We start from the raw sequence: 13,366 nt of genomic DNA, 5'->3' as shown, positions 1-13,366 counted from the left end.
AAAGAAGTCAAGACTGCAGCTCAGAAGTAGCTAGAATAGTCCTTTGCTTTAGGTCCATCATATTGTATATCCATATTTTCATGAAAGGAGTGAAAAAAACTCAAAGATAGATATATATATATACAAAAAAGAGAGCTTTGTTAAAAACTCTCTGGGCTACAGATGTCCATCAACAGATGAATGGATTAAAATATGAGATTTTATGTATATGACATAAATATAATGGAATATTACTCAGGCATCAAAAGGAATGAAATCTTGCCATTTGCAATGATGTGGATGGAATTAGAAGGTATTATGCGAGCGAACTTAGTCAGAGAAAAACAAATACCATATGATTTCACTCATATGTGGAATTTAAGAAACAATACAGATGAACATAGGGGAAGAGAAGGAAAAATAAAATAATATAAAAATGAGAGGGAGGCAGACCATTAGAGACTCTTAACTACAGGGAACAGGGTTGCTGGAGGGGAGTTGGAGGGGTAATTGGGTGATGAGCATAAAGAAGGGCACCTGAGGTAATGAGCACTGGGTGTTATATGCAAATGATGAATTTAGTAGGACTGAATTCTCCTAAAATTAATAATACACTTAAAAAATGAAAAAAAAACCTAATAATATACTATATGTTGACTAAATTGAATTTAAATTAAAAATTTTTTAAAAATTATGGGGCGCCTGGGTGGCTCAGCGGGTTAAGCCTCTGCCTTCAGCTCAGGTCATGATCCTGGGGTCCTGGGATCGAGCCCCGCATCGGGCTCTCTTCTCAGCAGGGAGCCTGCTTCCCTTCCTCTCTCTCTGCCTGCCTCTCTGCCTGCTTGTGATCTCTGTCTGTCAAATAAATAAATAAAATCTTTTAAAAAAAAATTTTTTTAAAATTAAAAATTTAAAAAATATTCTCTGGGCTATTCTAATCCGTAAAGTACTTATGTTCTTGATAGAGGTTTTCACTTGAAGCTCAAGCCTGTAGACATAATATTACCATAATATTATACTTTAAAAAATATCCTGCATTGTTTTAGGGAGGATTTAAGGCCATTTATATGGATACATAAAATATAAGAAGACCACATAAGCTAAAGATGGGACAAAGTAAAACAACAGTGGAAACAGAACAGCATCATGAATCAAATTAAAAATGGATGTGAAAAAGATGAAAGCATTATAGATTTACTCCAGGTGGACCACAGGGTTGGTGATAGGCCTTTAACCAGTGAACCCATGCTGTCACGTGCATATCCAATTACAACACAGAAAATTTGTAGCCTGGTACAGCTTGCAAAGAAACTTGACTGTATGGCTAAGAAAAAAAAAAAAAATCAAGTCAGAGGATATTTGGTAAAAGGTGAAAGATTTATACAACCTAAAGAGATACCGGAGTATGGCATGGAATTTTTGGAATAGAAGATGGAAAGGAAATTAGGGCTTTGAAGTATGGTTTTCTTAAAGAAGGTAGAGAAAGTACACTATGCAATTAAATAAAGTTTTTCTTCTTTTAAACTTTTGCAGCTGGCTGAGAGGACAGGTGTAGGTCAGAGAATGAAGGGTAAAGGTGACAAAAACATTTATTTCCCCTAGGCTTATAAGAAGAAAAGCTCTTATGTGAGTTAACAGTGCTTTATGAATTCTTACTGTGAAGATTGCACTTACTTTTCATCAACGTGAGAAAAAACAGTGGACAAGAAAAAATAGTAAAAGGTAGCGGTAAATACGGAATTAGATTACAACTAAAGTAATATGCTAACGTACACAATACTTTTTAAAAATAATCCGAATTAAAATATGAGGTTAGAAATGCCTTGGGGAAAACATGGGCATTGATCTGATAGCTAAAACCTGTAAAGGTCACATACTTCTAAATATTAATTTTACTCTGAACTGTCCGTTTTCTATTTACATCCTTCAAAAATCTTCCTCTTTCCTTCCACTTATCTTCAAATAAAAGATGAACAGCTACACCTCAGAAGCCGCCAAACATAGTGAAGAAAGACTTGGAGAAAATTTTCACCTGGCTTTTTTCCAGGTGCTGCTAGAGAGCAAGGTTTAACTTGCCTTAACTACAGAATGGACGAGGTCGGAGATTGTTTTATCAACGGTATTAGATGCAATGGCAAAGAAAATTTCTATTATCTACTCGAGACCCATGGAAGTAATTGGGTTTCACTGGAAATTAATGAATATAAATATTTCCATGGATATGGAGCGTTGTGCAGACATGTAGAGATATGACTCTATAAATGTCTAGCGTCCCCCATGATCCAGCTGATGAGCATTTCTCTCGTGGCTCTTCTACTGAAGAGCAAGAGAAAGGAGAGGACATTCCTCCCGCAAACCCAGCCCGTTTACGTAACTCGTTTTGCAATCAGCATTAAGGCGAGTAGGGCCCGGAGCAAGCCGGAGTGATGAGGCTGATTGGTTGGGCCCGGGAGCGCCAGGGTGTGGGCTGTGCGCTCTCGCCTCACTCCCCAGGACGCAGGAAACGCGGGCGCATTCGAGCAGCGGCGCCTCCTGGCTCTAAGAAGCCGAGTCCGTTGTTCGTGTCTGACCGGTCTTTCCTTTACAATCTCTCTTCTTCCAAAATTGACATCTTGGTGGATGGTCCGAAGGAAAGCCCGAGGTAGGGGCGCGCGAAGCTGAGGGCCAGATGGGGACAAGTTCGCAGGAAGGGTCGGGCTCCCCAATTTCCTGAGTTGGGTCCCCGTGGGAGAAGGGCTTCGGAGGGGAGGGAGGGCAAGATTCCTCTTGGCAAGTCCCCCAGGGAGCTTCTGGAGCACCCCAGCCCGCAGTCTTCCGCGCGTACCACGCGCACTGGGTTATCCTGCCCTGAACGCAAAGAGCCGGCGCGGTCCGGAGAGCGGGTTTCCCAGCCAGCCGCAGGTGCGCGGGGCAACATTACCGCCCCGAGAGGAGCCCGGACCGAGAGCCCCGGAGGCGTCGGTCAAAGTCCAGGATGCGCCGCCGCCCTCCAGCTGCCGGCGTGGACTATTGTCACCTCCGGCTCCTGCGGGTTCCCCATCTGACCGATGGCCTGTGGTTTCTCCTCAGGTCACAATGGATCCTGAAGGAGGCCGTAATGGAAGAGCAGAGAAGAACTTCTTGAAAATGGGCAAAAAAAGGTAGCCAGTTTGTTTCACTTTCATACTGTGCGTGGCTTGAGAAGTTTGGGAGATGGATTTCTAGTCTCCAGCTCTGAAATAAAAGAAGATGGTATTTTTAACCTTAAAGGCAAATGGTTTTTCTGCAAAAGTTCACTGGCTGAGTGGAGGACAGCGTTTACGCATTCCCACGGCCTTGGCGAGCTTCTTTCTCAGCCTTCCTGCGCCTGACACGCCACTGCTCTCACATCCTTTTCTGTGGTTCATGAACTTTTCTGCATTACGAGCTCTGCTGCTCACCCACGTCCCCGGACATATGCAGCTTACGCTCTGCTCTGTGGTCCAGTCTCTTGCTTCTGGTAAAACATAAACATTCTGGTCACAGAAACATTGCATGTTTGTGGCGTGGCAGATGGGACAGAAGGCCAAAACCACATGTAGGTGTTAAACGTGGGGTTTTTGTTAATGTTGTTGTTGTTTTAAAGGAAATGCATATCTGATACTTGTAGAATAAATTCTGAAAAAAGAAGACTGCAGGACCAAGGAAGCTACTAGCCTTGTGTGTAATCATTGGTAATGGAACCACATAGTATATTGTTATTAGGAACCAAGCTTTTCAATGTAAAAGAAAAATATAAGTAGGGACATCAAAGAAGGTTTTAACAACAATATTAAATTTGAACTGTACTTCAGTATGAACTCACGAGTTTTAAAATAGTTCACTTTCTATCCACTGAAGGGGACAGTAGCAGTGAGTACACTTATTGCCAGAGCTTGGTTTCTGAATACCATTCCTCACTAAATGGAAGCTGTACTCCCTGGAGAAATGGCTAATTACAACCATGTATGTTGGGATTGGTGGGGGTCACATACAAAAATGAACCTGGACTATCTTGATGTTCAAAAAGAACACAAGAGCTGGCTTCACTGTACTTGATTGTGAAATACTGCATACAGTATAGTCCATGAATCTTTAATAAAATTCTGAAATGAAGAGGAAAACAAAAAAGGTGGGAAAAGATAGTGAGAATAAAGGAATATTTTTTGCAGAAAAATGCCAGCTAACTTACTGGAACCTGCATTGTTATCACTGACTCAGGCAAGTGTTGTTATGGATCTCAAACCATTTGGAGAAAAGTTGTATCTAATAATTATCCCAAATGTTTGCTAGGCAAAAAGAAAGTGAGGATTTTCAGTGGAGAGATTTTTGCAGTTAGCAATCTTAACCTAATGATCAGACCTAGCATCACTCATAGTAGAGTCCTGTGTTAGTGACATGACACCACCTAGGAAGTATGTTTGCAAAAACATTTTGGTCTGAACCCTATCAAGCTTTAGACCAATGCTGTCCAATAGAAATATAATGTGAGCCCCATTTGTAATTGTTAATTTGCTAGTAATAACATTAAAAAACTAAAAAACAAGTGAAATTAATTTTGAAAGTATGTTCTAAAGAAGCTGGAATATCTAAAATATTTCTAAATGTAATCAGAATTATTAATAATACAGCTTACATTTTCTTTTTCATACCAAGTTCTCAAATGGGCTGTGAATTTTATACTTACACACATCCCAATTTGGACTCAGTTTGACACTGACCTATCCAGATGCGGGTCAGTCTACAAGACATCTTATTACTATAAAAAGTCAATGTGGTTGGAGGCAGCAGAAGGACTTCTAGATTTAAAAAAAAGACTGGGGTGCCTGGGTGGCTCAGTGAGTTAAGCCTCTGCCTTTGGCTCAGTCATGATCTCAGAGTCCTGGGATGGAGCCCCGAATCAGGCTCTCTGCTCAGCGGGGAGCCTGCTTCCCCCTCTCTGTGCCTGCCTCTCTGCCTACTTGTGATCTCTGTCTGTCAAATAAATAAACAAAAACTTTTAAAAAAAGATAAAAGAGAGATAAAGAGACAAAAACATCCAATATAATAAGTGAACCTTGATTATATCTAAGTTCAAAATCAGAAAAGGAAAAAACTATAGAAAACATTCTTAGGAAATTTGACAGTAGATTGGATATTAGTTGATATAAAAATTGCTATTTTCTTAAATGTGAAAATGGTAGGAAAATGTGAAGTGCCACGATGTTTGCAAGTTACTTTCAAATGGCTCAGCAAAATATTAACGATGATAATGTGTACTTACTTACACAGATAAAGAACATATGGTCAAAATGTGAACAATTGTTGAGTCTAGGTGAATTTTGTGTGGGTAGTCATTATCAGTGTTTTTTTTTTTTTCAGTTTTTCTATTTGAAAGTTTTCCTAATGAAATATTCATATACACAAAAAGAAAAAAACTCTGTATAGTGGAAGGAAGATATTGCCCTTTTTGTTTTTAGGTTGTTTGTTTTGTTTGATACCTTAAAGAACTATGTCCTTAATATACAACCACTTAGAGGGGGCGCCTGCGTGGCTCAGTCCTTAAGCGTCTGCCTTCGGCTCAGGTCATGATCCCAGGGTCCTGGGATTGGGCTTCACATTGGGCTTCCCTGCTCAGCAGGGAGCCTGCTTCTCCCTCTGCCCCTACTTGTGTTACCTCTCTTGCTGTGTCTTTCTCTGTCAAATAAATAAATAAAATGTTTTTTAAAAAATACACAACCACTTAGGGATATTAGAGTAAGAAGTACTGAGGTTATGTGGAAGGAGATGGTAAAGAAATGTGTTGGAGCCTGCTCATACCTTCATTTTATTATTGCTTCTTACCATGCCTATAGACTTCTTTTAAACACAAAATTGTGGGGTTTTTAGGTGAGAAATTCTTATTAAGCTGTTTTCATCATCACTGATTTTAATCTGTTCTTGGTGTAACTATATTTTTCCCTAGTCTTATTGAGATATAATTGACATACAGCACTATGTAAATGTAAGGTATACAGCTTTATGGTGTGACTTATGTATATTGTGAAATGATTATCACACTATGTTTAGTTAACATCTAGCATTTCATACACATACAATAAAAAAAAGCGAAAAAGATTTTTTTCTGCTTGTGATTAGAACTCAGGATCTACTCATAACAACTTTCCTTTGTATCATATGGCACTGTTAACTGTACTCATCCGGATGTACTTTACACCCCTGGGACAGCCTTATCTTTGTACCTTTGGATCAAATTCCTCCACCCTGTCAGCCTCTGATAACCACAAATCTGATCTCTTGTTCTGTAAGTTTTTTTTTTAACTGTATATTCTAATTTGGAATTAAAAAGAAGCATGTGGCTTTGCTAATATGTAGATTGGTCGGGTGATAGTATCCTTTGGAATATATGTATTTCTAAAGGTCTGATAAGAGACTTGCTTTTTTTTTTTTTTTAAAGATTTTATTTATTTATTTCACAGACAGAGAGATCACAAGTAAAGAGTCAGGCAGAGAGAGAGGGAGAAGCAGGCTCCCCGCTGAGAAGAGAGCCCGATGTGGGGCTCTATCCGAGGACCCTGGGATCATGACCTGAGCCGAAGGCAGAGGCTTAACCCATTGAGCCAACCAGGCTCCCCAAGAGACTTGCTTTTTATAAGTCCTGTGTTTCAAGCTGATGAGGATAAATTAATCTAGTAGGGATGAGAGATCAATGTGGAAATGTATTTCTATATAATGCAGTATCATAGAAGTCTGAGGTTGCACTGAATAGTAGCTTAGTGTTTAGGGGATAGGCTTTTCCGTTTAAACTTGGCTTTGTTCCAGCTGTGTGACCTTGGGCAAGTTCCTGAACTCTCTTCACCTGCAGTTTTCTCAGCTCTGACAGAAGGACAAAAATGTGCCTGCCTCACAGAGATTGAGATAAGATTAAATGAGATTGTGTATGGGAAGTGTTTACTTAGCCAGTATTTGAAATATTATAAAATTTCCAGAGTAGGAGCAGTTTTAGAGAATGAAAAAATAAATAAAAGCCTTGGAGCTAAAACTCAATTATGTGTGACTGCTTTTTTCCTCTCATCCTGGTTCCAGAGATACTGAAACCATGCTTTATTGGGAATAGGGTGGGACCAATTCTGAAGAGTTATGTTTGTGTATTTTGTGTGTTTTCATGTCCGTCTAACATCACTTTAAAGCCGAATATGGAGTAAGCTGTGGATTTTTTTTTTCCTTTAGAAGTCTCTTCAATTCTTTGACCTCGCTTAGCGTAAAGAACAAAGACAAAGATGAATTTACTTTTGAACTTGAAAATCTGTATAAAAATAATGTGATTCTTCTCTGGAATAGTCTTTAGTTTGTACATATGAAAATAAAGATGCAGAGGCTGCTTTCGGTCAGTTGGCTTTCATGTTCTAGGTGGCTGTTACAAAGAGTGGAAAACAGCTTATAGCTAGAGTCATTTGAATCTGGGCTCAAAGTAATAATCAGCCTTCTTATTCCTGAGGACAGCTTTCTGACAGTTTACAGACCATCTTTTTTGATCATAGCTTTTCTAGATTGAATTTATTGCCTTAATGGTACATTTAGGGCTCCAGACTTCCTTTCAGAATTAGATTGACTGATAGAGAATGATTCAATCACCTTTCTTCTTAGGTTAGTTTATGCCCAGCTTCTGATTGCCACCACTCTCCATTCGTAGAAAGATTGAGGATAATATGTAGGTAGTATGTAGATAGAATATCTACTGCTAGCATTGCTTAGATGATGATTAAGAGAATTAACTCTGGAGAATATGAATGATTTTCTAATTATAGGTCTTCCTTAACGTACGTATTTCCCCCAGCCCCATTTTGTTAGTTAAAAATATTTTAAGTTGAAAATGCCTTTCATACACCTAACCTATTGAACATCATAGTTTAGCCTAGCCTACCCTACACGTGCTCAGAACACTTACGTTAGCCTATAGTTGGGCAAAATCATCTAACGCAAAGCCCGTTTTGTAACAAAGTGTTAAATAGCTCATGTAATGTATTGAATACTGTACTGAAAAACAGCATGGTTGTATGGGTACAGAATGGTTTTAAGTGTATGGGTTGTTTACTCTAATGATCTCACGGCTGACGGGGAGCGGTCGGTCACTGCTGCTGCCCAGCATCGAGAGTGCTGTACTAGCCCAGGGAAAACATCCAACTTCCTTACCGGAAGCAGAGTTTCTATTGAATGCATAACCCTTTCTCACCGTCCAAAAGTCAAACAATTGTAAACTGGAGACTGTCTGTAGAATGAAAACAGTAAGTTCTCTTATGTTCTTATTATTTTTAAAGGTTTTATTCGTTTGAGAGAAAGAGCACAAGCAGGAGGGTGGGGCAGAGGGAGAGGGAGAAGCACACTCCCCATTGAGCAGGCAGCCCAACACGGGGCTTGATTCCAGGACCCCGGGATTATAACCTGAGCCAAAAGCAAATGCTTAACCATCCAAGCCTCCCAAGCACCCTAGTATTATTTTTAATAATTGCAAAAGTTGTATGTCTGTGTATTCATCGTAGAAAATTAGGAAATACCAAAGGTACAAAGAAGAAAGTATTTTGATAGAAATCTCAATACCCAGTGATAGTCACATATACAGATTTCTAAAATACATGTAAATATTTTTAAACTTCATAAATGGGATCATACTATTAGCGTAGGTTTTTATGGAATAATATAGACATGTTTCTTTGTCCTATTTGTTATTAAATGTAGGATCTATGTTCATTTGGTCATTTAAAAATTTATGTAATTTTAATAGTTTTGTGTAATCCTATTACTATTTTTCAGTAAAAAAGATGAGAAGAAAGAAAAGAAACCAACTGTCAGTACATTTGCAATGGTGAGTCTGAATTTACTTAATGATCATATTGCTTTGGAAATTTGACTTCTTCCCTAGAAGAGAGATATTTCGTCTGGTATAATAATTGTCTTGGAGCGTATGTTAATGAAGAGGCGAAATGAATAGGTTTAAGTTAGCTTGTTTTCAGTGGAATGCCAATCATGGCATATTATGATTGAGCCTCAACAGCCACTCTTCTTGGCCTACATTTCAGTATTCTGCTAATTTTTTTTATGTGGCTTGTGGTCTGTTATCTACGCAAGCACTTTTCCCTGTGATTGGTCTCAGCCATTAGGTAGAGTGTGGTTCTAACAGGATACAAGTTTCCTTGTCATCAGTAGTGGCTCTCAAATTCTGGCAGGTTTGAGGTCAAAGTCTCAGGCACCCAAAAAATAGAAGTTAGCAATGCATTTTTTATTACTGTGAACCTAGTACCTGTCATCATTTCTCTGTACTGAATAACTAATAATCTCTAATTTGAAAACCCTTATAAAATTCTTCATTTCATATTCTGGTTGCATGGTCGTTGCTTAGAAATTTTTCTTGTGTCAAATTTGGAATAAGACAGGGATTTTATAGGTGTGGTTGGATAATGGTCTCTCTCTACCTGGGTCCTTCTTTTATTCTTTCCCAAGAACCTATAATACTACTGAACCAATGAAGTCTGGCAGTGAGTGCATACTTTATAATTCAGTCATAACACATCAGGTAGTTTTTAAAAGTTGGTGGTGGGGGAGGGGTAGGCTATCTTATAAAGTAGATATTAGCAAATTGACTATAAAATCTTACATGGTCATCTTCTTGCCATAAAGTTGCTCTGGCTATGGTTTTACCTTTTGTCCTATCTCTCCTTTCTTTGGAATATTTTGGGAATGAATATTTTGGGTCATTCTCAAAAAGACACTTGGGGGGGGTGCCCAAGTGGTTCAGTGGGTTAAGTGTCTGATTCTTTATTTCAGCTCAGGTTCATGATCTCAGGGCCTTGGGATTGAACCCCATGTTGGGCTCCATGCTCAGCTCGGAGTCTGCTTGGGATTCTTTTTCTCCCTCTCCCTCTGCCCCTCCCCTGCTCATACATGCTTGCCCTCTCTTTTTCTCTAAAATAAATCTTAAAAAAAAAAAAGGCTACTCAGGTGACCAAGGGGCAGTTTTTGTTTTATACTTCATTCTTATTTATTAAAAGAACCTTTTATGTTAAAGTAGGGTTTATTCCCAAGATTTAATTTCAGTTTTGTCATTTTGAGACCAAAATGTTTCTGTCTTTTGTGGTTTAGTTTTTATTATTTGTAGCTTAAATTTTTTTTAAAAGTCTCATTTTAGGGGCGCCTGGGTGGCTCAGTGGGTTAAAGCCTCTGCCTTCGGCTCAGGTCATGATCCCAGGGTCCTGGGATCAAGCCCTGCATCGGGCTTTCTGGTTGGCCGGGAGCCTGCTTCCCTTTCTCTCTCTCTGCCTGTCTCTCTGCCTACTTGTGATCTCTGTCTGTCAAATAAATAAATAAAATCTTTTAAAAAAAAAAGTCATTTTACAAAATCTAACAGATCTAGGGACGCCTGAGTGGCACAGTCATTAAGCATCTGCCCTCAGTTCAGGTCATGATCCCAGGGTCCTGGGATCCAGCCCTGCATCAGGCTCCCTGCTCAATGGGGAGTCTGCTTCTCCCTCTCCCACTCCCCCTGCTTGTGTTCCCTCTCTCACTGTCTCTCTTTGTATCAAATTAAAAAAATAAAATCTTTTAAAAAAAGAAAATCTAATAAACCTGATATGGAGAGGTAATACTGTCAATACAATTTAAGCCACCAAAGAGTAAAAATCTGGAGTTTAAGTGTGAGGGAATAACAGCACATACAGTACTATATGCCATGTGTTGTCCTAAGTACATAAAACTCAATTACCTGTTACAACTCCCTTTGAGATACATACTACTATTATTCTAATTTTACAGGTGAAGAAACTGAGTCCAGACATACTAGCTTGCCCACTCGGTACACAACAGGGCCAGGATTCAGACCTGTGAAGTTCATGATCTCAATCACATTGCTCAGGATAGCATAGAAGGCATATATTGCAAGCCTTTTGAGGAAGAGCTGTATTATTTATGTGGCTTTTCCTCTTGTCTTTTTCCCGAAGAGCTGACACAGAAAGCTGAACTGAACTTGTATGTAAAACTTATAGACATGACACATTCAGAACTTTTCACAGTATAGTGCTGATGTTATCAGCTAAGACAAAAACTCATGTGTCAGGGCCCCCCAAAACCTCAGGTTCGATGATTCAATCGGAAGAGAGACTCTCAGGACTCAGCATATTGTCCTACTTGTAATACTCATGGCTAAGATTTATTACAGCAAAAAGATACAAAGCAAAATCAAAAGGGGAAAAGGAAAGAGCGAGGCAGAAGTCCAGGAGAAACGAGGCATAAGCTCCCCTGAGTCTTTGCCCAGTGGAGTCACACTTAAATTGGGACCACTGTGAAATGCTATCAGACTAGCTCATTAGAAACTCAGCACTCAAAATTTGTGCTAGGGGCTGATCATGTAGGCTTGGCGTATACCAGAATTCCAGACTCATAGAAGGAAGGCAGGTATTCAGCGTAGAACACCTTGTCCAAATAATTTGGCCACTTTTATCCGTTAATCCCAACCCCAAATCCAAGTTCTAGATGCCCACAAGGGCCAGCCTTGAATACAGGTCTTTCGAAACTGCAAGTCTTCAGCCTACCGTATTAACTTACTTCTACTATGAGACTTTTTGGCAGTCTTGAGAAAGTGATCAAAAAGAGGTAGGCGATATTCAAGTTTTTCTACAAGCATTTTTTAAAAAATACTGGGCCTTGTTTCAACAGAACAAGAAACATAAACGTAGAATAAAATCTAAAGCAAGTAAGGAAACGGAACAGATGGAAATCAGGACAGGAAAAATACCAGTGGGGCTGCGGTTCTTAACACATGGTACTCCTGAAAGATTATACGCCCTTGCCAGAAACGTGCGGCGGTTTCAACTCTGAACGTTCTACTTCATGTATCTTATTGAAAAACCAATTTTTAAAAATAGATAAGATCTATTACCTATCTAGTGCTTCCTCTGTGCCACGTACTTGTAAAGCACAGTGACCCGATAACCTACAAGGTTGCGTTGACCTTACACTAGATGATGAAACAGACTCAGAGAAGTTAAGCAATGCACTCACAGTCACAGATTTACGCAGCTAGTAAGAGGGCAGGTCCAGAATTTGCCACAATCTGCTTACTACAGAGCTAGAGTGGTTTTTTTTTTTAAAGATTTTATTTATTTATTTGAGACAGAGAGCACGCATGCATGGACAAGCAGTGGGAGGGGCAGAAGGTGAGGGAGAAGCTGAATCCCGACTGAGCAGGGATCCCGACGCAGGATCCGAGGACCCTGAGATTATGACCTGAGCTGAAGGCAGTTGCTTAACCCACGGAGCCACCCAAGTACCCCTCCAGAGGCAGAGACTTTAACAACTTGAATCATTTATGATAGTTTATGATCGGTTAAGCTTTTATCTGCCCAGAATCAAAGAGTCTTTTTCTTTATGCCATTATCTTCTGGCCACCTGGTCATTCATCATTGGAGACTTTACCACCAGGCTCAGGTCTCCCTTTCCGCTCTCAGAGCTCCTACTATCTTGCATAAGTTTTATGGTGTTCTGGATAATGGCTCCTTGACCTTCACAGGTGCAATCATCTATTTCCCCCCTTCACAGCAGCCATCTGCTTGTACACTTACATCCTTTATTGTGTTTTGAAACTGTTGTGCCCCTGGAGTGACCTATTGGAGCAGCAGCTTAAATCAGTTGGCCATCTCCTTTCTTTTCAACCTGCTCACTATTCTCTCTGGATATTTGGCCCATTGCCCCACCATTTTTCCAGCAGCTACTTCTCTTACCCAAACTAAAAACATCCTTTTACATGTTATCCAAACAGCATCACGGTCTGCTTTCTTGCTTTCTTTCACCTGATTGTTGTCACACACCTCACAACAGGTATATTCCCAGCCAGAATCCTACCCCTTCTCTCCTCCCTGGCTAGGTCAAACCTCTACACTTTTCAAATTTCCCACTTCTCTTCTTCCCGCTTTGGTGGATGAGCTCTTCTTTTATTTCACAAACAGAATATACAGGCCTGTCTCTCCCTGCGTCAGATGCTTCCTCCTTCCCTCCTAAGGTAACAGAGGAAGAATCTGGTTTTTAAAACTAATCGCTCATGAGGGGCATCTGCGTGACTCTGTCAGTTAAGCACACGACTCTTGATTTCAGCTCAGCTCATGATCTCAGGGTCGTGAGATCAAGTCCCATGTCAAGGTCTGTGCTGAGTGTGGAGCCCGCTGAAGATTCTTTCCCTCTCACTCTGCCCCTCCCCACCCCCCACACTCTCTCACACTCTCTTAAAATAAAGGTAACTCACCCATTTGTACTTCGAGTCCCACATCCTCTGCCTTCTCAAGGATTTTACATTACTATTATTATTATTATCCTTTCTCTTCTGTATCTGCAGTCTCTCCCTCCCTACTGGGTCTTTCCCATTGGC

The 13,366-nt window shown here is 40.0% G+C and overlaps 1 protein-coding gene across 1 annotated transcript in view; it reads left to right on the top strand.

The window, feature by feature from the left end:
• The first annotated feature begins 2,463 nt into the window (after nt 1-2,463).
• Nucleotides 2,464-13,366, top strand: part of ABCB1 (ATP binding cassette subfamily B member 1) — a 107,228-nt gene continuing 96,325 nt past the window's right edge. Inside the window, exons 1-3 of the mRNA XM_080818360.1 lie at nt 2,464-2,620; nt 3,049-3,119; nt 8,767-8,818. Of these exons, the coding sequence (XP_080674486.1) occupies nt 3,055-3,119; nt 8,767-8,818 (117 nt within the window). The 5' untranslated portion in view covers nt 2,464-2,620; nt 3,049-3,054. The remainder of the gene's footprint in view (nt 2,621-3,048; nt 3,120-8,766; nt 8,819-13,366) is intronic.

The sequence above is a fragment of the Martes martes genome (assembly GCF_963455335.1).
Source record: "Martes martes genome assembly, chromosome: 11".
NCBI classification, from domain to species: Eukaryota; Metazoa; Chordata; class Mammalia; order Carnivora; family Mustelidae; genus Martes; species Martes martes.
Note: the sequence above shows the minus strand (reverse complement) of the source record. Positions and strands in the feature narration are given on the sequence as shown.